This window comes from Curcuma longa, chromosome 3 (assembly GCF_044706935.1).
Source record: "Curcuma longa cultivar G26 ecotype Majalengka, Jawa Barat chromosome 3, ITB_CL_G26_1.1, whole genome shotgun sequence".
Lineage (NCBI taxonomy): Eukaryota > Viridiplantae > Streptophyta > Magnoliopsida > Zingiberales > Zingiberaceae > Curcuma > Curcuma longa.
In genome coordinates, this window is record NC_133863.1 from 21,442,439 (window position 1) to 21,467,740 (window position 25,302).

Below are 25,302 nucleotides of genomic sequence, written 5' to 3' on the forward strand. Positions count from 1 at the left end.
AACAATCATCAACAGTCATCCCCACAACCACATTTTCCACTTTCCATTCTATATAATTCACAAAACACTAATTAATTTACAAGCTCCTAAATTAAATAACCTCTAATTAATTTAAATCCATTGGTCGCAAACGCTGCGCCCAGTTCGAAGAGCTACAGCAGATCCATTAAATGGCTACTACATTAAACCCCCCACCAAACCCTCGCCCCACTATTAATTCCTCCACCGGTCCACATTAATATGCAACAGCCACACCACGGGACAGGCATTCCGACGATACACACAAACTACGTGCATTTAATTAATAAAATCTAATTGCAAAATATTAATAATTGCATTTTACTTACCGTCATTGCCCTAATGCCCTCGTTTCGTGCTGCTTCACCGAGTGGGCTCCAGGCCTTCTGTCTTCGGCTGTCGAAGTAAACAGCAGGCAAAATGTGAGCGGTTAATTGTGCTGTATTGTGGGCGAAGGAAAAATGAAAGGTCGGACAGGCTGGCGGTTTTGGCGCTTTCTGACCGCTGTTTGCTGTCGAAGTAAACAAGGTGGTTCGAGCTGTTTGCTGGTACTTACTCTCAGCATTTGTTAGGGGTGAAGCCCACCGAGGAGTTGTCCAGATCGAAACCGACACGTGTCCCCTGCTGCTGCACGTTGCCGATGATGGACAGCGGCGCGGAGGTCGGCGCGAAGGCTAGGCAGTAGGTGCCGGCGCCGTCGACCGGGATTAGGTAGTTTTTCGCCGGCAGCGATAGCTCCCGGTTGCCGGGGAAGTGGAAGCCCACCGTCGGGACCTGCACGCTCGTCCGGGAGGAGAGGTCGAAGCAGGTGTCGAACAGCGAGAAGGCGGATGCGGGCGGGAGGGAGGAGGTCCCGGCGCGGAATGCGTCCCGCAGAGACTCGTAGGTGGAGCTCGGCAGCCGGGTGACGGCCGTGCCGGAGTCGATGATCACTCCGCCGGAGCCGCGGTCGTCCACCGCGAAGGCGGACGGCGGGATGGGGAGCATCTTCCCGCCGACGCTGATCCCGCTCAGGCCGACGTAGTAGTAGGTCTCGAGCTGGCGGTTGCGGAGAAGCGGCGCCGTGACCGCGCCGCTGGAGGGAGCTGCGGCGTCGGTGCTGAGGTCGAGGGTGGAGGAGCCTGGGGAGTCGCGGTCCACTAGGCAATAGGAGAAGGAGCGGGCCGAGATCTGGGAGGGGAAGGAAAGTGGCCCGCCGCCCAGGGCGAGCAACCCGGCCGCGCCAACAAAAAGGCCCTCATTGTCGTGGCCGCAGCCGACGGCGACGCCGGAGACCGGTTTCGAGCCCCCTAGAGTCAGCGTCTCGGTGATGAATTCCCCGACGGTATACGATCCGTCTCCGTAGTTGACCTGGTACAGACAACTCCCATCGCCGGTAGGAGAGGAATTCCGGCAGGCGGAGACTTCGAGACCGCGGCACTGGGAGGAATCGCAGGAAATAGGGGCGGAGGAGGAGGAGGCGGAGGGGTCGTACACGGGGTCGGACTGCTGGTAGCAGTCGGCGCAGGGGAGGCACTGGATCCAACTCACATCGCTCCCGGTGTCGAGTACCATGTACAGCGGCCTCGCCGGGCTGCCGACGCCCACCCGAGAGAAGTACTCGCCGCTTCCTAGGCTAGTTCCGGAAACGACAGGTCCCTCGATCGTCTCCGCCGCGGTGCTCTGCAGAAACTTCTCTTCCGCCACGGGCTTCAGATCGGCTGCCGCAACGCCGCCAACCGCGAGGACCGCGCGGGCGGTGATGGCACGGACGCGAGCAGCGTCTCGGCGGAGACGAGCGAGCGTGAGTTCTCTGTAGTCAGCATGGCGGTGGCCACCGGAGGAAGGGAGAAAATCGCGGGAGTGGAGTGAGATTGAGATAGCCGCCTCCGCCGCCGCGGAGAGGTTGTGCGTTGACAAATGGGTGGAGGGAACGAACGAGACGGCGCGGAGCGCTTGGGCGAGGCCGGCGGAGACGTCGAGAGTGGTGGTTCCGGGAGATCCGGTGCTCCGCCGCGGTGGGTGACGGCACACCGCCGGGGCCGTCGACAGCACGAAAAGAAAGAGCAGGGAAAGCAGGCGGTGAGCAATGGTATCCTCCTCCGCCATGAGAGCGGGTACGGCAACGAGCAGGAGCGGGAGATAGAAGGAAAAAAAAAACCGCAGAGGTAATTTAAAGCAGTTGAAGAAAAAAGGGGTAACTTCACCGTACCGCCGTCGGTGCCGAAGCTTCGTTAATGGGCCGGCCAAATCACCTTAATGGGCTCTACAAGGAAGGCCCATTTAACGTTCTTCATGATTTGGTCTCAGTTCATGGATGTTACAACATCTCTTTATCTTCGTTTAGTATCCGTCTCCGAGATTTAGATTGCCACTACCCTTTGTGAAGCTATAGACACAATCACACTTTTCTTCTGCAAAAAGGTGGAATCTGCTACCCTAATAGTCTTACACGATCGGTCTCACGACCATGTATAAGAAGTTAAATTAAGAAACTACAATTGATCACGAAATAAGGATAACGCAATCACACTTTGCTCCTCCCAATCATTGCCACCAATACGAGAATAAGCAAAGGCATGTTTCGATGTGCAATTTGCCTCCGAGACTCGAAGTTAAGCACCTCAAGACAAAATGAGATGAGATGATGCCCCTAAAGTAAAACAAGAGTTCGAATTTCAAATAATAGGAAGTCTAGACTAAAATAGCATAAAATGACAAGAACAAATATTTAATCTTGTTTTCCCCTCCATGATGAAAAGAGCCATAATGGCACAAGCAAAACAGGAGAGGCAGAGCTAAAGTGGCATAGCAAAGAATGGAGGAGATTCCCCTTGTCCATGCATCACTACACTGCTTTATGCTCACTTTTCTATATCTGCCTCGAGCATCTTGCACAACTTGAAGAGGAGAAGCGAGAGCATTGATGGATCGAATCCCCGATGTGATGCGCAATCGGAAATCGTTTGGCTAGCCTGATTCAATCAATTCGCCAAATGCATTAGGTTCTTTCTGTTCTCCTTTCTTCTTCCACTTTGTGTTTGTCGTTTTGCGCTCTCTTTCGGGACACTATGATTGTGTATTGTCGAAATAGCTATAGGAGTTAAAACTCAATAAGAAAATTTTGATAACCACTACGAAACTGTGAGGGGTAAAACGATAATACATTAAAGTATAGGAGTAAAAATGAAAATTTTCGCTCATAATTGTTCATGCTAAGTTAGTCTTCTTATAATTACTAGCAAATTTTGAAAGGCAATGGGGGCTTTATTTGTCAGAAATAAATAATTAGGAGCACATTAGGTGTTCGTTAACTATAATTAAGGATATTTATCGCAATCTTTAAGTATTGGATTATGAAAAGTCAAATCTTTGTTGGATTACGAAAGTCAAACTCCATTAAAAAAGTATTTCCGTTTATGGTGGGTCTCAGGCCTTGAACATGCGACATTGTGGGCCCAACATAAATTATTTTTAAAATTATTTTAATGCCATGAAAATTTTCTATAAAATCAAATTGATCATCTTCATAATTACTCGATTTGAAAATTTTAGATATCTAAATTATCAAAAAAAAAATTATGACATCAATTTTGCTCTTGTGGAAAAAAAAAATTAGTTTGCATTACCATGGATTCCATTTTTATTTACATTTTTGAAAAAAAATATTATTTAATTAAAGAATGGAACTTTATTATGTCATCGTATTCATGTTTGAGTACAAATTCTAATGCACAGTGCATGTTAATTTATCCTTCTCTTTTTCTTTTTTTTTAAAATAAGAAATTTTTTATTTTCTTCCTAAGTGCGTCTTCTTTTTGAAAATGTCCTTTGAGTTTAAAATTATCAAAGTATCATCTAGAATTGTGAGTGTAATGGTAAAAGTTTGAAAATATTAAAAATAGTTAGATAAATTTGAAATTTTACTTATAAATAAATTTAAAAACTACCATATTTTTAACCTGTAATAATCACCAAGTGCCCTATGAGCGTAGTACCGTTGGAAAACACCTACTTCTAAATAAGTAATTAAAAGTTCAATTTAATTAAATTAATCTTTCAAATTTAAAAGGTTTATCCAATTATTTTAAAATTTAATTTTTTAAAAAATATTTATTATTTTCATTAATTTAATTCGATTTTTGATTTTAAAAATTCTAATTCTATTAAATTAAATAAGTCAAATCTTAAATTCTTAATTCTGAATGAATGGAACAGAAAGTTAAAATTGAATAGAAATGAAAATTTTAAATAATTCAATCGAAAATTAAATTATTTGATCCTTAATTAGCAATACATAATAATCGATAACATTAAAAATTCTCCATTGATTGTCACAGTAGACACTCGCTTTTCTTAATTAATTAACATTAATTACTTATTTAATCGCCAAATATTACGTCAATGATATATAATTAAGCATATTATTAAACTTAAATGACTAAATTTGAAGTGGATAATTGGTAATTGATAGAAGGCGATGGCTGATGAACTCAAGAGGAGGCCGCGATGAAACAGGGCTCCCAGAAGAAGAGCGGCCGCCGGAGCTGGCTGCACCGCCGCATGCTGTACAGCATCGCCTCACGGTTCCTCCGCTTTGACGTGAAGAGCAGCGGGCTTACAGGCGGAGCGTCTCCCGGAGCGGCGCTGATGGTGGAGGCGACCACCGCGGCTGCCGCTGAGGTGGCAGTGGTCGGCCGACGTAGCCTGCTTTGATGTGGGATGGGATCGGTACAGGTCTCGTCGGGTGTGCCGCCGACGAACTTGTTGATGACGAGCGAGGAGCGGAGGACCTTCTTGCCGGTGCTCTGTTGCTGTGGTTGTGTGCTCACTTTGACCTCCACCACGGTTCCGCGGTCGACCACCTCCACTTCTTCTTCTTCTTCTTCTTCTTCTTCCTCCTCCTCCTCTTCTTCCACCATCGCCTCCTCCTCACCCTCTGATTCAACTCCTCCGTCGGAACTAGCAGCCTCCGCCGCTTTCTTTTCTTCATTTCGCTCGCCGCGGCTCGCGGTGGTGCCGACGATGGAGAGAAGGAGGCGGCCGCCCTCGCGGTCGGCGTGGAGATAGTTGCGCGACGGCACGGGCACGGCCTCGAGCACGAGGCGGCCGTCGCGGCGGTGGCTCCTCATGCGGAGGCACGGCCCGTCGCGACGGGAGATTGAGGTCAGAGGCGGCGGGAACCACCTCGGCGGCGACCTCCAGCTGCCGGAGGAGCATTGGTAGTTCACCGCCGTGAGCTCTGTCCTCCGGCGGCGCATCAACCAGGGCTCCTCTGCTTCCTCCACCTTCTCCTCCACGAACTCAATTCCCTCCCTCTCTTCCTCTCCCTCCACCTCCACCATTCCAAACTCATGGTCGGAGAATCCGTCGGAGCCGCTTTCCGACCCCAGGCTCTCCGTGCATATCTGAAGGCTCTCCAGGCTCATCGACCTCGACGATCGCCTCACCAGAGGGTGAACATAAGGCGCCTGCACCGCCCTATCAGCCGCCTTACAAATTTCGCTCCAAGCACCCACTTGCTCCGCCCTCCGTTCATCTTCTCCGGCGTCAATGCGTGGTACCGCCGGCCGCAGGTACTTCTCCGAGAGACACACAGGTGTTTGCATCACAGCCACCGTCATCTTCACCACCACAAACTCACAAACTTCAACTCACAACTCTAAATTCCACTTCAAAAGCTTAAAATGAACTTTGTATTACCTTAATCAAGGACGAAATCGGACGAAAACAGGGAGGCGCTCTGTTCTAGTGTTCTGTCCTGTTCTTTTTCACCGGTAAGCTTCCACTCCAAGAGAGTGTTCTAGGGGTGAACTTGAGATCTCTCGTGGAGGAAGAGGCTCACAGTCACTGATGAGGGAGGAAGAGATGGGAGGAGGAGGGTACTTGTAGGCGGAGGAAAGGCATCCTTTCTCTCTGCTCCCCTCGCTCTTGCTCTGCTTTGGAGAAACTTTTTGGCCGCCCCTGGCCCTCCACCACCACCACGCTCCACAATCCCCTTCCTTTTCAACAGCTTTAAAAATATTGTTAGATTTTTTTCTCCAACTTTTCTTCTTCCCTCTCCCCTCTCTCATTACTCTTTGAACTAGTGATAGATTAGTTTGGAGCTCTAAGTTTAAAATTTAGGATTTAAGATTTAGAATAGTTATAGACGATCAAGACGTTTGATGCTAGACGAGAGAAACTTTGTTCCACCGATTTCGAGTGGATTGAAAATTGGTTAAAATTGATTTGCGGGCGGATTTTGAATTCTATATATTTTGTTTCCTTCTAATTTTGCATTGATTAAATGGAGGAAATTATTTTGACTCTCATTTTGAATTCTATCTGTTGTCTTAGTTCATTCTTTAAGGTAAAGGAACCTAAAATAAAGTCCCCCTTTCCGGCTGTGATTAAGAAGATTGAGTAGAAATCAATTTAAATATTTGTTAATTTAACGGTTTAAATTGATTTCGTACTTTGATTCAAATAGAATCTTCATCCACTCAAAATAAGACAGAACAAATTTCAAACCTTCTCACTGCGGGTGGTGGAGGAAGGTGTTAACCTACTCGGACTTTATATATATATATATATATATATATATATATATATATATATATATATATATATATATATATATATATATATATATAAATAAGGGTTCACCCGATCAATCATAAATCGTAGTGAATAAGTATCTTACTTATGAAAAAAGAATAACTTCCAATGATAAGATTATTGTGACCCTCATATCTCCCTAAACTTTCCCTCCCTAACTCCCCCCAATGAAATGGTAGCCATGAATGTCATGAGCTTGCAACTTAGCTATGGCTCAAGATCGTAAAGGCCGCAAGCTCACAGTTTGGCCAATGTGGTCATGTCATATTCAAGTCACAATTTGTCGTTGCACTTCCTTCCCTCCCATTCTCGTCGGTAATCAACAAGAAATGGCAATGCGTCTCTCTTCTCCTCTCACCCCACTCTACCTCCCCTTCTCCTTAGCAACACATTAAGTCCTCTTCTCTTCTCTTCGATGGTAGACTCAAAACTCACCAATATATTCCTCCTCCTATCCATCCTATCAAACCTAATATCTAGCCCTTTTTTAGTCTCCTTTTCTCTTTTAAGGACCTACATAATAAGAATAGTACTCCTCTCCTTTCTCTTGTATTGTTCTCTAAGCAATGAATATCAATCTTGAATATATATGAATAAGTACTTAGGTAGGAGCTTAGTTCTCTAAGAAATTTAATATCTACCTTAACTATATCAATTCCCGAGTTGTGTATATATCGAGGGATTAACTATGTTTAATTTCTTTGGTATGATCGATAACTCTTTACTCATAGGTTCTCACTCATAATAGTTCGAAGAGCGAGGATTGTGATGACAATAATTAATGTCGACCATTAGCAATGAGGGATATATATATAGGAAGATTTATATCTAGTAAACAATAAGAAGACAATAATTATTCTCTCTTACTACTCTTTCTTATCTTTCATCTAATCTTAAATCAATCGGATATATTCTTAAATCAATCTGATATATAATATTAGTTATAATTTTATAACAGGAGCGTGACTAGGATTCAACATTATCTAGGCTCCCTACCTAAGAATGGCCAATGGATTTGCTATGCTATGGAATCGAAAAAAATAAAAGTCATTATTTTAAAAAAAATAGTCATTACATGTATTATAGTAATTAAGATTTTATAATTTTACAATACATACTTAATCTATTTAACGTTAATAGGAAGTCATGTTATAGTAGTATGATTTTTATGCTCATCTAACATTCACATTATAATAATTATAAAATTATAGATGTTATAACATATGTTGGAGTTACGATTTTATAGCTGTCAACACACCTAACAAATTTAAAAATTAAATAAAAAATTTAGGACGAGCGATGATAATACGAAGAACAATTGAATAATTACATGTAATTGAACAATAAAATAAAAGATTTTTTTTAAAAAAATTAAATTTGGGCATCCCTTCGATTTGGAAGGTATAGGATGTTGAGTTCCGACAGAATAGAGTTGTAAAAGTGGATAATAATTGAATCTTGGCAAAGCTGAGACAATGCCCTTACATCGTAGTCACTGTACCTTCTTGATTTATCTTTTTATAGATGATCATGAAGTCGATCGTGTGGGATCACTGGATGATGAATTTCACCTTTTGCATAAAAGAAAAGAAGGATGTTTTTTTTATTTTTGCCATTTCTTAAAAATGGTTAGTCCACGTAGATAATTACATTACAACGTTTTTTTAAATTTAGTGCATGGCATGCATGGCTGCATGCTGCAGCAGGGGAGCTACGTACGTACCCTGACGGCGACGGCGACGGCCAGGGCGACGACGCGGAAGAGCTAGGCAATCTAGTGGCGAATCCTGCAGCAATATTCTGGATAGATCTGGCCGTACGCTACGTGTACGGACCCCGCCGCAATCGTCGACACGTCGTCTAATCGTACCGGCACGACGCGACGTCCAATATTGTTGTGTTCCGCGGCTAAGTACGCGCCAGGTCCGAATTACCATTTCTGTAAATATAGATAAAGTTAGAGGAGGAAAAGCTTAATTAATGTTTTGGCATCCAATCCTTATCCAATTTAATTAGATTTGTATGGTCCTAATAAAGTAAAAATCAATCCTTACCTTAGAGATTTTAGATATCTTAGCCCATAAAAAAGTTAGTTTTTATGAGAAGATAAAAGAAGAAAAATAAGTTTTTTTAATTAAAAATATGAATTTTAATTTTAAATACCAAATATAAAAGTATAGGAAATATAAACAAATGTAATTATATATTAGCATTATTGCGTGTGTCTCTCTCTATATATAGAGAGGGAAACATAGGTATGATGGTCTAGTTGTTCTTCATTTGCGTTTTATTTTGAAAATATATATCTTATCTTTGAAAATGTTTATTTGTTTCGGTGGATGAGTTCTTCAGTTGGATAAGTCTAGTTTGGATGAAATCATCAAATGTAGTCATACAAATTTATTATTTAAGTTTATTTTGAAATTCTAATTCAATTGATAGATGTGTACCAAAATCTTCAATGACACAATTGTAAGTTTGGCTGTTGGCTTGAATTGCTTCTAAATAACATGTCTTTTGTTCGATTAACATACACATACAATATATCGATAAAAAAAACTAACTAAAGAGTGTCCATCGCGATCTAATTTCCCATTAATTTATTAAAGCATGAAACTTCAATGTCATTACATGGTTGTGGAAGACAGTATGAAAGTTTTCTTTTCAAGGACAATGACATTTCAATATACTTTTGTTGGATATCTATTCTTCATCATACTCATCAATTTACAAGTAGTGTCAAATTTTTTGTTCTTAATAATTCATGTAAAGTTTCAAAAATATTCTTATAGTATGTTTTTTCTATTAATGTAAATTTGTATTATTTAATTAATACTCGTAATTGATTAGTGACCAAGAGATACCACGAACACTAATCCTCATCTTATAATATTATTATACGAATTCGAATTGTCTACTATACCTTTGGCTAATAATCATAAGGATCTAATTCACTTACCACTATGTCAACCAAAATGTATATTTTTTAGTCCATTAACAATAGCTAGCTATGGATGCTTATCCATTAGCACACGAAATAATCAATTCAAATTAGTATGTAAAAATAATACTCCAACTAAACTAGACTAAAGCAACATTAACTTAAAGCACTTTGTTTAAAAAGGTGCTTTAATTGCAATAATACAAGCATTATACAATGCTCCAAGAAGTTGACCAATCCATTTCAAAAGCTCACTTAAATGAGGTCACCTCCACTACTTCAACACACTCACTTTCAACTTAAAATCACATTGATTAGCTAACTAATGGACCGCCCAACAAGCACTCCCTCTTCATCCATGCATTGATTAAGTACTCTTTCTTGTCTTTTTTCTCATTAATAATACAAGTATGCGTCTAAAATCCGTCTCCTTGTTGGATTATAATAACCAATTAATTAAGCTCCCTCTAATATATATAATGTGGTTGACCTACGTGGATTAACACACATTAGAGGGTACTGAAGATGCTTAATTAAGTTAAACTTCTATAGTGGAGTTTAAGAGAGAATGAGTATCAATGCCCCCATCAGCAAGCAGAATATCAATATATATATATATATATATATATAATAATAATAATAAATAATAATAATAAAAGTTGTGAGGTAATTTTAATATAACAATATTTTGCTTCAAAGAAATGAAGTGTGAGTGAGAGAAGAATATCTAGGGTGGGTAGTTTAACTGTTAAATGCAAGCTGATAAAGAAGAGGGATGTGAGATTCAGTAGGACATCTACTGTCTCCTGTGCTTTTGCCAACGCCAGCTTCCTCATCACAAAGCAAAAGCCCTGTTGCACTAACTCTCCCACACACTGATCAAGACGAGTAGCTAGAAAAGTTACAAAAGGACAGCTCGATACATAAAACTTCCATTAACACGAACTTATGAGACTATTTCTGGGACTCGAACTTGTGATCATAAAATCATACAATAATAAATTTACAAAGAATTAATTAATTAATTAAGCCGGCTACAAGTTGGAGTTAGTTTATTTTGCCTACGAGGTACCTCTCCATTCATAGCTTTTGATGCAAAGTAAAAGGTCACACTGATGCATGCATGGAGGTCGGTCCAAAAGTTATCTTTTCATATATATTTTTATTCTTCTTCTCTCTTTATTAGGGTTTGTGGAGAAGTGGTCCTGTGAGTTTAAGCTTGATGAAATCAGCTGAATGCAAGGCAGACAAAGCCAAGCATCGATCGATCATGTGTATGCCATTAAGTTGACAAATTAAGATTATTGTGAGCTGTTGAAGCTAATTTGTTTGTGGGCTCAAGTTGACAACTACTTCAATGGTCAAGTGTGAGTTGTTTTTGCGCGTAAAGGATCGGATCAGGATCGGATAGGAGGATATCAACGCCCTCAATGAGTAGTCTCAGAATTAAAGGGGAGCTTTATGACCTGAACATCAGATTTGAACAGCTGAACTTGTTCAGATTTGATACTGGACATGTACATGTGCAGCTGTAAGGCGGCATGCATCGGTTCCTATCTTTTCAAATCTTCGAAGATCTTAATTTGTGATCTCCTAATCTTTTAGGAGTCCTTACTGTGCTCTGGATCTATTCAATAGGTGAATTAGGAGAAAAAGCATCTTATTTTTATGATTAGTCGAGCGAAATCTAAATACTTATATTATCAAATTATTATTATTATTAATAAGAATAGGAGTTTGAATTGGAGATTGAGGGTTTCAAAAGATTAATAGGTTTGTGTCTAATATCTTGTGCTATTCAAATATCTTCACGACGTCTTTAAGTATCAAATCTCATCTGCCACCTTTCTAATAAGCTTTTCTAAACTTTCATAGTGATATGGTAGAATTCAGAAGCTCCTGATCAAGTACTTCTTGGACATTGGTGGCCAAACTTACCTCATCTTTTCTATACCGAATTGAAGAGTTTCTATTTAAAGTGATCAACACATGATCAGAGAGCGTTTTGTCACAACAAAGCTCCTCCGATATTTTAATGAGATAGTGAGAGGAAAAAAAAAATATATATATATATATATATAGTCGAAACTAAGAGAGATGAATATATAAGAATGAGTTTCTTTTTTATTTTAATAATCACCTTTCTTTTTATATAAAAAAATGGATTTGCTATCTTAGTGATCTCCCTAAACCCTAAACCCCACCGGTATGAAGGGAGGTAAATTTAAATATACAGATAGGAGATGCATAGTGGGGTGAATGACAGATTGTGAGTTCCTGTGAAATTGAACCCCTGATTATTAAATCAAAAATATCATGCACCCACCATCTGTACCTTTCTTTTATAGTTTTATCTCGTATTGATATTAATTATGATATTGATATCCTCTTGTTTCAACGGTCACCGATCACCATTTATTATTTTGTCGTTCGATAATGGTTCCGCAATCCTCTATCTTAGTAATAGCTTAATTAGTTGTTAATGATTATCAATGTCTTTCATTATTTCTATCCTCTATACAAATCTTGGTTCTTCTCCCTGAATTCATATTCAGATACTGCAAGTTGTTTGGCCATAGGCCATTTTTACAACTACTAGTCTCCTAAGTTAAGTACTATTTGACCCTAAACCCAATCCCGATCGCCTTATGATTCTGCTTCCTATTCCTAAACACCCTATGACTAGCTCAGAACCTGGTTCCCGAACGCACCTTGGTTTTGACTTTCGATCCGATTCCCGAGCACCTTCGAATCCACTTCTTGAGCACCTTCGGATTCGACTCCCAAGCATCATCTGACTCCGAACGAATTCCTTAATGTCTCCTTAGCACTTGAGCAATTTAAGTTTCTTGGGCTTAGCTTCTTATTGAGCCTAACTTAATTTCTCTTTTATTATGGCTCAACCCGACCGACCGGCCCATCATAGATTATTACGAGTATATCACATTGTAAGAGCTGTATAGTTTTGTTCCAACGGTTAGCTAATCATAGCCGTTGGGTTCCGATCCAATAGCTAGCTAGTAAATGCGAGCGGTTGGATTCCAACGGGCCGCGTTTAGGAAAAACTATATTGGAGTTACGAAGAAGGCCTTATTCTCCCATTTGCAAAACAACAAATTAGATTATCCATCTTCGCGTCTTATTCTCCCATTTGCATTAATTAATGTCGCAACCAATATTTAGTCGAATTGTGAAACTGGGGCCCACTTTTTGGCACCGAATGAAGAGTCGGGTAATTGCGCAGGCAAAAGATTCGCTTCCGCTGCTCTCATGTAACGTGTTATTACATACACGAACACGTGTTGCTTCGCTGTAAAACCGTTCCCGGTCCCCGCCCGATTCTGGGGCCCACTTTCTTGCACCGAATGAAGAATCAGGTAATTGCGGAGGCAAAAGATTCGCTTCTCTCATGCGACGTGTTATTACTGTACAAGGACACGTGTTGCTTCGTTGATAAAACCCTTCCCTTCCCCCGCTCGATTCTGCGGCCTCGGTTTGAGTAAAGCTGACGTGGCGACTGAGCGATCGAATATACTCGCTGATTACCTAAAATACCCTTGTTGTTTCTTCAAACGACTACTTTGCCCTCTTCTCTGTGGCATTGCCGTTGTCGCCCACAAGCTCCCAAGAACACAAGCGCACCGCAGTGGCCGTCGCCGACGAGAGTCCCGTCGTCGGTCGGCCGATCCCATCGAATCCAGGAACGCTACTCCTGGTTCAGGATCCGTCCATGGGAGGCTCCGGAGGATCTGCCAGCTCGCCCCTCCATGGCTTCCGCTTCTCCGTCTCCTCCGCCATATATGTCACTGGCGCAGGAGAGGCTCCGCGGCTGAAGCTTTCCCTCCGATTCGCTGCAGATGAATGTGGATTTCAGGGAGAAATCCCATCTGCGTGGTTTGTTCTTCTTCGAGCCGCCGAGGGAGCCTAGGAAAAACGAAATGCCTTCGTCTTTGGATTGGGCGGCAGCGCCAGTTGCGGCCTTACCCATATGGCCGTCACCCCGCTCGACCTCGTCACGTGCAATACGCAGGTGAGGTTCTTGAATTTTTGGGTGCGTTGGGTTTCGATTGGGGCTAGGGTTCCTTCAATTGTCTAATGAGTGTTTATGCAATTTGGTGGGATAACGAGGCGATGATTTAAGATTGGCTGATGGTAACTACAATCCGAATCAATTCATGGTCTTTGTGCGTTCTTTTGACTCTCCTGTTAAATTTTGATGGAACTTGTAGATCAAGATAAAAACCAGTTCGAATGAAGCAACTTTTGCATATTGAGTCTGCTCTGTTTGATCGAGTTGCTTTTTCTGCGCATATTTAGGTCTGCAATATGAAATGTCTGTGAGAACTAAGTAATTTCTAAAGAAATTTTTGGGAGTGCACAGTTTGCTGAGGGTATACTCTACTTCTTTCATCATTTGAGTTCAGTTAGCATGCAAAAGTCAGAACCTTCTTCCTTAAAGATGTCACTTGGCTGTTCATCAAATTCGTGATTCTTGGCTTCGAGTTGTCATTATTTCAAGTTTTATATTGGAATTTGATCCAAACACACAGCATTCTTCGTTTTGCCAAAATGGTTAGCATTAGTTTTGTTTGCTTCATTTTCATCAGCTTTATTTATTTTATTGATACTCTGTTTCCTGAATAAAATTTTAGTACTTTGTTAGACTTGTAGATTTTTTTTTGAGATAAAACCTCTTTTACTAGTATTCTTGATTAGCATCCTTTTCCTTTGTGAAATTCAAATTGACCCAGAAAAGTACAAGAATATCTCCACATGGTTTATGGTTTATGTTGATACAATTGGCTTCCAGGATTTTGATGTATGCTTGACAATATATTTAATGAAGTCTAGTAAGGTTGATTAAATTAGCTAGAGAAACCAAGCAAATTAAGACTATCTAGATGTTTAGAAGTGAGTTGGTGAGAAGTCTAGGTCAAGATTGATCAAATGCTTGACATTTAAATGAAAAGTCCTTATAGGTTAAGATTGACTTAGGTAAGTGAGAAGTTCAAATAAGTTAAGGTTGATTGAATATCTGACAAAAAGAAAATCCAAGCAGATCAAAATTGATCGGATGCTTAGCAAAAGAAAAAATCCAATTGGGTCAAGGTTGATTGGATATCTGAGAAAGAGAAAGTCCAGACCGGATGTCTGATAAAGGAAAAATCCAAGAAGATTAAGGATGACCAGATATCTGACAAGCTCAAGCAGATCAAGGGTGATTAAATGTTTAACAAAGGAAAAACTAAGAAAGTAAACCCTAGGTAGTGAATAGTCTTGGAGGAGTGAACAACGAATAAGTATAACCAGTAGGTCAAGAGGTTCAAGAGACCAAAACAAGATTTTTGATCGATCGGATCAACATGTTTCGATCTTTGAAGCACAATGTTACTTTGCATAACTACTATCTATCTATTGCGCTAACTATGTTTTGCAGGAAATAGGACTTTGGTCGGTCGAAAGGTATTTACGATGGATCGGATTTTTTGGGCGATCGAACGAGGATGTTCAATCAACCGATAACTATAAATAAGATAGATTGAGATACAATCTATTTTCGGAAGAAAAAATTATGATCAGTTGACTATTCTAGTGGATCGATTAATCAAACAAGCGGATTGAGCGGGATGCGATCCGATCCTGGAAGGAAAGGTTAGGATCGGTTGATTGTTCCTGATGATCATGCAACCGAACAAGCGGATCGAGCGGGATGTTTATCCGATCCGCCAATGATCTCAGATAGGGAGACGATACAATAATTTATCGATTGATTGAACCAGATGATCAGTTGATTGGAAAACGGATTCGAACAGTGGATGGAGCAGGATCAAATTTAGATCAGTCAACCCATAATGGTTGATCAGTCAATCGGAAAAAATCTATAAAAAGCCTTTGGATCCGAGATTCAAAAAACATACACAAGTAATCATCTTCATTCTTGTGTTCAATAAGTCTTCCAAGCTCTGCTCGTGTGATCTGGAAAGCGTCAGGAGGAGTGTTACGACATTCAAGATTTCGTAGCAGATAACACGAGTTTGCTTGTTTTTATTATATGCTTATGCTTTAAGTTTATTTCTTGTATTTGTACTTTACGAAATTTGTAAGAGATTTTTCTGCCTCTAAAAAATATCCGAAAAAGAAGAAGAATATAATGGACTCATGCCAAATACATAAGCCTTGGAGTAGCACCCTAAGGGTTGTGAACAAGTAAATAATATTGTCCTCTTTTCTTTTCTTTAGTTCTTTTATATTCCGCTGCTATATTAATATGATAGAAAAGAAAAAATGATGAAAGTACGAGTGATATTCACTTTCTCTGATGCTATTATTGATTCTACAGTTTATGATTTCACTAAATGAGCAAGGTATAGTGATGAAGAGGATTCGTCGGATATTTTTTTATCATTTTAAATAATTTTTAGGACTTTGATAATTTTTATATTTTGAATTTTAAGATTTTGAGTCCCTTGAAAATTTTTTCTGTTAGAATTTTTTCCTTTGCATCTTAGAATTTTGAGTCCATTTAAATAAATAAAGAATTTTTTTCCTTTGCATCTTAGAATTTTGAGTCCATTTAAATAATTATTTATTTGATGTTAAAGATGTTTTGTAGATTAATAATATTTTTTGATAGTGTCATTTATTTCTCTATCTCTTGGTATTCTTTCGAATTAATAGGTTTTAGAAGATTATTTTTCAGCATTCGCAGTCAATCAACAAAATCAATATCGCTTGTAGGATAATTATTATCCTGTCCGACATCGTATAGTACTGAGGGTGGATTCAAATTTGGATTTCATGAATTCTTCAAGTTATACTCGGAGCTTGCTGAACCAGAACATGCATCGAAGTATAAAACTGCCATTTATCTTGTGGGATTTGCTTCTGCTGAAATAATTGCTAATGTTACTCTTTGCCCCATGGAAGCAGTAGTGAAGATCAGGATCCAAACTCAACCAGGGTTTGCTAAAGGTTTGAGAGATGGACTACCTAAGTTTGTTGCATCAGAAGGTCTTCCGGGGTACGTTTGATTTCAGCTAAGTCATAGCTTCAACTGTTGATTTGTTTGCTGTTGCATTGGAATTGCAGACTTTATAAAGGACTAGTTCGACTATGGGGGCGTCAGATTCCTCGTAAGCACACTCGATTCATTTCCAACAATCTGTTTGTCATATAAAATACACACATGCTTTACATATATCTCTTCTACAATTTTGATATATATGGTAATGTAATTCTTTACTGTTAAAATCATCTTTATTGCATTCGCACTCAACCAGCCTCTTTCATGTTTTATGAAATATTGAAAACCGTAGTAATGTCGAGAAGCTTAATATGTTTTATTCCTCTTGAACGCGCTGTGAGTTAACTGGATTTCTGTCATACTTTGCATCTCTTAAACAAACTAGATACTCAATGAAATTCACAAGGTCAGACCTGGATGGAAAATAACTCTTTTTTTTTTATCATTTCATGTAACTTTTAGCTAGCTAGACTATTACTTTTTTTATCATTTCATGTTTCACCTTTTTTACATGAAGCAATCTTTTTGTCCTTTAGTTAAAGATGTGTTTAAGCTCAACCTTTTATTTGGTCTTTGCCTTTTCTGCAGTTGTTAACTAGTTCATCATGTTAATTCCTGTTTTCTCATAATCTTCTCGAGGCAACTGCTGTGATCACTTTTTTGCTCATATTTCTGCTGTTATAATCGATCGATGTCTTCTTACAATGAAAGACCAAAAACTATCCGTCAGTGAATTGTTCTTTTCGAGCCTCCCAAATGTCTCATTGTTCTTTTTAATTACAATATAATGATGCTGCACTTTCTCTTTGATATACAATTTTAAGGAACTAAGTTCAGTTCTATACCGAGGTCTTCTTCTTCTTCTTCTTCGCATCATTATATTACGATTGGGATTCTGACTGGAAAACAATGGGGAAGTAATCTACGATGCATGGTTAATTATGATCAGATTTTTTGTTGGCCTGTAAGCTTAATTTGTGTCTTATTATGTCACCGGAACTACTAAATCTTCAGGCCAATAGCTGGAGGCGTTGCACCACCCACCGATTCGAGTGAAGAACATGCAACACAAAGCTGACATTTCATGGCAGTTCTCAGGCGCATGCAGGTTAGTAGGAAAATTAACCAATCAATCAACAGTCTTCTATTCATAAACTATAAATTTCGACCATCTACTACTATTAGTTGCATGTTGGATACGTAATGTTTCATATCTCTTCTCTTGTGGGAATTATTATATTTCTTCTACATGAATGGCCGGACAACTACATGTACGACCAACCCTGTTCAGTCAGCTGAAAAATTATGTCAGCGCCGCCCAAGTCAACCCTGGTATCATGATTGGATCGATCATAAAGAAAAATTAAGCACAGATTAAGATTTACCCAAGTTCTTGTCATGCGATGCGATGTGTGGACTGCACCTTGAGCTTTTGCAATAACAACTTAAGCTACTACGCCTTTCACACGCACGAGCTGTGACTGAAGGCGTCGTATATGCTGACAGGTTGCAGATCAATCACTTCACTCTCTCAATCATTAGAAATCAACATAAAGAAATCATTAGGTTATTAATTGTTGATGATCTTGTGGGTGGGCGATATGGTAAAGCAGCATGGAGTTCAATTCAGTCATTGTTGATCGAGAAGAGATGATTGATATTATAAAGCCAAGCATGGTCATCGAGTTTGAAAACTTAACTAGAACATTGGTGTATTTGTGCAATCAATTGCACATGGAGCTCAGCAAATATCGGAGAAATTATTCAGGAGGAATTGGGATCCCGAATCCGGGGCCTCGAAGCAGGCGTAGCTCCCGTGGGGTGACCCTCCGCTAGGGAAGCGGGCGGCGGATGCGGCGGCGGCGGGCCCGGTGGCTGCCGCCTGCTCCAGCGACTGCACCTGGCTCTTCAGGAACTTCATGTAGTGGATGGCCTCGTCCAGCATCGACGCCGTGTCCATCTTGGTCCCCCCGGGCACCAGCTGCTGCAGGATCCTTATCCGCTCGCTGATCCGCTCACGCCGGTGGCGGGCGGCCACGCTCTGCGGGTCCTTCGATATCCGCACGTTCCGCCGCTTCGGCGGCTTCACCGACTCGGGGTCGATCCGGATGGGCTGCAGCGCGGCCATGCGGAATATCATCTCCCTCATGTCCGCCACCGACGGCCTTTCGCAGAGGCCGCCCGCCGGAGAGCTCAGCAGCATCTGCATCGTGGAAGAAGAGGCCCCTCCTGTGTTGAGGAGCTCCGGCGGGAGGGCGCCGGAGTAGCCGAGCTGATGGGAGTGCAGGACGGGTGTTTGTGAAAATTCCTTTAGCTTCTCCATCTCCATCATCACCTTCTCCAAGTCCATCTGGGCATTTGTTGCGTAGTCCAAATCCATCGGAAGTTCTACTATCACTCTGCGAAGGCTAATTAGAGCTCAGAAAGTAGAGGGATATGGGCAAAGTGAGGAGGGAAGGGATTGAACTGGGAGTAGTTTCAGAAGATCGCGGACGGGAGATATCTATGATTGGTGAGTGTATCTGATGGCTTTCCAAGCTTTCCCTTTGAATGCCCAATCCCAATGAAGTAGGCTTTATATAATATGCTTTTAGCTGTTCTCTAGTATGCTTTAAACTATATAATAATCAAGAATGGAATTTATTCATACAAGATATGTATTATCAAATTTTATTTTTCTATTCTAAAATATTTTACCTGTATTTTTTTTTAATCTCATTTTCATAAGCTTGTGTCATTTATATATTATGTTCACAACTATACCTTGGTTTGGTTTGGTTCATCTGTTCTCACTTGTCATAGTAATAAATGATTGCCAGCTTGTAGTATTATACTATTGGTAGCGTGATAATGCTTACTAGGTTGCTTCTCAACCTCCCACAAACTACTAGCACAGCCTCAAAAATTCAGACACACTTAAACAAATCATTGGGATACAAATTTAGGATGCACTGAGGAGGAATTTAGTTTTTCATGTGAAGTTATTTTTGTCTATTTGGTTGGCTCCTGATTTTCTATCAATTTAGGAACAAAACTAACATTATAAGTGCAGCTCCTTTTACCGAGCCCTCCGCCACCGAATGATCCTTATATCGAAGAATGGATTCACCAGCATTGAAGAACAAGGGCCCTTAACAAGAAAACAGCTGCAACTGTTATTGAAGAAAAATGGGAGCATCTGAAATTTAAAAAAAAAAACTAGTGCACCCTTAAGTATTGCACATAGTATGTATGATAAAACGGGTGCATCTGGTATGATAAAATGGATGCACTTGAATTTATTGTTGGTCTCTTTTTCACCATGTTCTCCTATTCTACTATAAATCTGGATAAAATGACCACCTTTATGTAGTTGGAGAAAATATAGAATATATAGAGTTGTTTGTTCAAATTTTTTGTCTGAACAAAAACACAATAACAATAACACTAAATCATAGAGCATTAGGATCAGCTATTTGGAATCGGCTTCCTGGATTTTGTCCATTGAACTGCTAAGATGAGAGGTTGAAACTAGAACTTCAGAACAAGAGGTAAACTATTTCAGGATCCAACTGAGAAACAGTGAAAGCTCACGGAATAAATCTAAATTTTCTCACTGCTTTGTGACAGTTTTTGCTTAATATTTGACAGTTCATCATGAATATTTTATTTATGTTTCTGGGCAAAATAGCTGATGCATGCACCAGGAAGCCAAGCTTCACATGGAGAGGTACAGAAGTCTAAGGTCAGCTGAGGCTTTTAAATGACAAAGTCCACACGTGGCAATGATGTAGAGCAGAAGGCCCACAGGTGAGCTTCCCATATCCTGCGTCACCTTCTGATCCTTAATAGATTATATCAATTATTATGTTCTGCATCCACTATTCCTACCCTTTTAATATATTTTAGTCAATCCTGCCGGTGGCAATACCTTTCCAACAAGTAAACTAAAGTTTTTCTTTTATAAAAAAAAATAGTTTTGATAAAAACTGAAAAATAAATAATAACTGTAAAAAGTAAAAAAATATAACTGCCAAGTTAAAGGAAAATGAGTTCATATAAATTCCTCCCCAAACATTTCAATTTGTAAAAACTAGTTGTACTAGTTTTTAGAACTATTTTCTATTTACAAAGTTCCAAAAGATGACAATGATGGAATTTTTTTAACATTTTTTATAATAGTTTTTTGTTTGCTATCTATTATTAATTATCAAGAGTCAATTATATGTTTAGGAAACTGGATTCACAGAATCTGCATATGTAAAAGGATAAAAAAATTTAATATTATTATCGTTATTTGTTTAATAGTGGCAATATCAAAATAAAAAACAAAACAGAATGCTTAATCGATAAAAATTATACAATTTTTTTTCTCCAGAATATGCTCTTGTTATATGTTGTTTTCTCAGTAATCAAATATTTGATAAGTTCATAAAATCAATATTTGATTTGATTTACCGAGCATGTTTTTAAATTCTGAATTTTGAAAACTTGAATCTCTTTTATTTCTCAACATTTCCTTTTTATTGAATATGGAAATTTTAAAAGTTTTCTTATCGCAAACATGGCCTTAGCAGCAGTAACTTACATTTCAACTGAAAAAATTGTATGCTCAATTCAAGTTCTCATTTGATGGTATGTTTCATCATTAATGTTAACTAAGTTCAGAGTCTATGTGTTTACTCTCAAACCGGTATTTTACAATCAGATTTGACAGATCAGCTAACCAGAAGCCAATCCAATCTCTGGTCTGAGTTTTAAAAAGCTTTGTCATTGTGAATACATCTAGGACTTGAGCAGGGTTATTTCATGAACGAGTTACTGCATCTTTAGTACTCTCCTTTCTTATTTAGATTGTTCTTCTTATGATTTGAGAATTAAAAAAAAAAGAATGCACTGTGGTTATGGTTGTCCCGTTGTTTTTAAATCTATCTTCTCCTGACCTGACATGAGAGAGCATCTAGAGTAGAAAACATATTGCTATCATCTGTTGAAGTAATGATTAGCAAATTCTCTACTTGTGTTTTCCTTGCAATACATAACGTGCACTCACTCTACCTGTCATATTCATAAGCAATTTGCTTTCCATCGCCGAATTATTAGAAAATAGTGCTTTGTTCTTCTACTTACTATTTACTGAAAGTAACGGTCTTTCTGTGTATTATAACTTGGAGCATGCAAAGGAAAAAAAGAGAGGTTGACGACAATAATTATGTAAGTTGGATGCTCATCAGTTCATCCACATAAATTGCTGGATGCTCAGAACTTGGACATGGCTCCGAGGGGACCATCACCACTGGATTGGGTGGGTTCTTTAAATCTCACAGGATCTATGTGACCTTGGCTACAACGATAGTGAGTATTCATTAAAGATTTGGTGGTTTGAAAATGTAAATATTCCCTGTTCATTTTTCACCTTTCTAGAGAATTATTCTTAACCTTTTTTCCTTATCAAATGCAGGATGCTTACCAACTTTCACCATATATAGAACATGCCGCAGGAAGATAAGAAATCTCTTTTCTATTCCTTGAAATTCATAACACAATTATATTCAGTGACTTGGCCTGCATTATATATATCAGCGTGCCTCTAGTTTTTCCCCATTTTTGTTTTTTTCAATCAATAATGAATGCTATGTTAATTCTCCCACCTTCTCACCTCATACCTTATCCTTGGACCTCGATTCCTTTCCCTGTCTCGCCAAAAATTCATTAAGTCATTGAAAACAACAGGAGGTATGATAGAGTAGCTTGTCCAAACCAACAACATACTCATCGTCGGCTACCTCTTCCCTCTGTTTTTCTCGGTACTTGGGGAGTGGTCCATCTCAATTATTAACTATATGATCTTCTCCCATCCTCTCTTTTATTTAGCCGTGTGCAGTCGCTTTTACGACTGGATCAATCATCTTTGAATGTAGTTTATCTGCAATCAGTCGGCAGTTTTGGTCGGTCTGTTGTTGAAAACCACTACTTCTCGCGAAGCTTCATGGCTTTAGACTTTTAGTGTTCATGAGTAATCTTTAATGAGTTTGTTAAACTGCAAAATTTTTACCTGGTCGAACTGATCCGTTCGGTCTGGACTGGTGGTAAAAACACTGCAGCTAGCAAAACTCCATGCTTTTACAGTTAGGAGCTGCATTTTATATCGTTTGTTTGCAGAGAAGCTCGAGATCAGTGGAGGACCACCAAGCTATCATATCATCTGCTTCTTTCAAGTAAGCCCACTGCCTTGTCTTTGTTTCTACCTTCCATCATGGTGCAAGTGTAAACTTGAAGTGATTCTGTATTAGGTAGGAGCCACCAGATTACATGTTTAAACTATTTTGTGAAAAGCAAAAGAATAAATGATCTGTGAAAACTCTTAACTCTTCTGTTTGGATAAATAGGAACTAATATAGCATTTCCTCATGGCGTTTTGTTCGGATGTAGATGCTATTTATAATTTATTTCGTGATTCAATTCGCAGAGAATGAATACATGATTTTTATTATTATTTTTTAAAAAATTTAAGTTAGCCAAGAATTGTGATACAACTTTTAGACATGTCATATGACAAGACAGTTGATAGGCTGGGCCCATGAGAAGGCCCAGATCTCGAACAACCCATGTGGCCTCCCTTCCATCCCAACTAGCTGCACGTGATAAACGTGCTGAATTCCCTTTTTATGTTTTGATTTTTTTTTTCCTAGTCCCTTAAAGAGGAATTCAATTATCTAGTGTATTCCCAGTATAGTATAGTGTAGGAAAGGTCAAATTATATTGAGTGCAATGACGTAGCTAGTATCTTTAATTACCCTGAGCTTCAATTATTGGGTTGTATTGGGTTTTAGATTGTACTGGACTGGATTGACTTTATATGCTTTGACTTCAATTGTTGGATTGCACTGTAAAATAATGTATTGATTTCAATTGCTAAGCTGCACTGTAAATTATATGGAGTCTATTGCGTATGCAAGTCTTATTTTATATTTTATAAGATATTATTTTTATAACTCGACCTCAAGATACTATATAAATATGTGGCTATAAACACTAGATTTGTAGATACTATATCATATAATATTGTTTTAACCATATAGTAAATGTTTGTATCATATTGTACTTGGATTTTGTTTTTTTTTTATTTTCTATTTAGGAGAAGCAAAGCTTAAGCTTAAACGTTTGGACTAATTTACCTGAGTCACACAGCTGACTTACACTAAGTAGATTGAACTCAAATTTTACAACCAATAGTACCTTTTTAATTATAAAATTAGAATCTAATTTGATGTTACCTGAACCAATTACTTTCAATTTGCCATTGTTTTCGAAGGCAATGGTCCCTAAGTCTTTGAACTTGAGTTTCATGAATTTAGATTGATCTCTAGTCATATGTCAGGAGCATCCACTGTCCAACATCCATTTGTCCAATTTTTTATGTTCCTACATAATGAAACACTTAGTTGGATTTTATGGATTTTGACTTTATAAATTTGTAATTATGGATTTAAAATATTGAGTTTTTGATATTATTAATTTAAAGTTTTTAAAAAAATAATTTAATTTGGTTTTTAAAAATTATTAAGTTTTGAAAATAATTTAATTTTTTTTTAAAATTAATTTAGGTTTTAAAAAATAATTTAAGTTATTGAAAATAAAATTATTAAAGTTTTTTAAAAAATAATTAAGTTTTTTAAAATAATTTAAGTTTTTGAAAATTAATTAAGATATTAGAATTTTAAACTTAATTAAAAATGTTAAGTTGATTAATTAAGTAAACTTAATTTGTTGGGTTATTTTTAGAAAGTTATTACCTAACTCATCTCACCCAGTCTAAGTGATCAATCAGTGACCCTATGGGTGTTTGTGAGATGATTTTATCAATTTTATCTTTGTTTATTGTTCGAGGTATCTATATTTGATTAACTTTGAGTTAGATTCAGGTTTAACCGTCAATTGATTCAGTTCACATTTCAAAAATTAGTTTCCAGGCAATGGCGAGGCACAGAGGCCTTCTTGGTTATCGGAGCAACGACCACATTCTAAGATAAAACTAATTTAAGAAATTATGAACTTAACCAATTTATTGATAAACCTTGGTCTAACTAGTCTAGGATGTGGCGAGGTAGCTTCGGCTAGTTTGGTTTGACTAAGTGAATCAAGTCAGGTACTCCTTACCCTTCTTGACCACTTAACCTAAACCTCCCTAACGTACTATCATCTCGCCCCACCCTGGTACTAGGTTGGCAAGAGTTAATCAAATAGTTGGTCCTTAATCTAACCTAAATTTCTATTGCAGAAAAATAAAGGCTAAGTTAAACAGGTTATCAAACAATGAGTTTTGGTTCCCCGGGGATCGTGCCCCTTGATTGGTCGAATCAAGTGAACCTGATCCTTAGGGACCAAAAATTGGTTCAGTCCAACTGGTTTAACCAGTTTTGACTTAGGAACCTACGCTTGGACTCTAGTTTGGTTTCGTGTTCTATGTGTTAGTGCTATGAATGTCCTATGTTTAGCTGCATACCCAATGCCCGATCGATTGTATCCAACCTTCTGTGATCCAAGCATCATATCCAGATACTTGGACCCAGAGGTGAATTGCTCAAGCGATCGTCTGAGTTCACTGACTTGGATTTTCAGTTGAGAATTTTCTTCCTCGAGTTGAACTCGAGTCGAATCCTCAACTGATTTGTCTTGAGTCGGTGGCTTAGTGTTGACTTTCTCCTTGAGGAGTACTAACTCCTCTTGGAGCGATTCAACCAAAGCATTTGACTTAGCT

The 25,302-nt window shown here is 38.9% G+C and overlaps 3 protein-coding genes and 1 pseudogene across 3 annotated transcripts; 1 reads left to right on the forward strand and 3 right to left on the reverse strand.

Moving 5' to 3' along the window:
• Positions 1-120: 120 nt before the first annotated feature.
• LOC141825557 (protein ASPARTIC PROTEASE IN GUARD CELL 1-like) lies at positions 121-2,123 on the reverse strand. The gene is made up of 2 exons (XM_074712937.1): positions 575-2,123; positions 121-414 (listed from the first exon to the last, which is right to left on the reverse strand). The coding sequence occupies exon 1, from the start codon at positions 2,104-2,106 to the stop codon at positions 577-579; it is 1,530 nt and encodes a 509-aa protein (XP_074569038.1). The 5' UTR covers positions 2,107-2,123; the 3' UTR covers positions 121-414; positions 575-576.
• Positions 2,124-4,289: 2,166 nt separating this feature from the next.
• On the reverse strand, positions 4,290-5,797 carry LOC141825018 (uncharacterized). Its single transcript, XM_074712381.1, has 2 exons — positions 5,701-5,797; positions 4,290-5,621 (listed from the first exon to the last, which is right to left on the reverse strand). Exon 2 carries the CDS (start codon positions 5,619-5,621, stop codon positions 4,491-4,493), a length of 1,131 nt encoding a protein of 376 aa, XP_074568482.1. The 5' UTR covers positions 5,701-5,797; the 3' UTR covers positions 4,290-4,490.
• Positions 5,798-13,268: 7,471 nt separating this feature from the next.
• On the forward strand, positions 13,269-16,715 carry LOC141823872 (mitochondrial phosphate carrier protein 3, mitochondrial-like; annotated as a pseudogene).
• A 1,472-nt stretch (positions 16,716-18,187) lies between these two features.
• Positions 18,188-19,097, reverse strand: LOC141825397 (transcription factor bHLH122-like). The gene has a single exon (XM_074712780.1). It carries the CDS (start codon positions 18,940-18,942, stop codon positions 18,304-18,306), a length of 639 nt encoding a protein of 212 aa, XP_074568881.1. The 5' UTR covers positions 18,943-19,097; the 3' UTR covers positions 18,188-18,303.
• Positions 19,098-25,302: the final 6,205 nt, after the last annotated feature.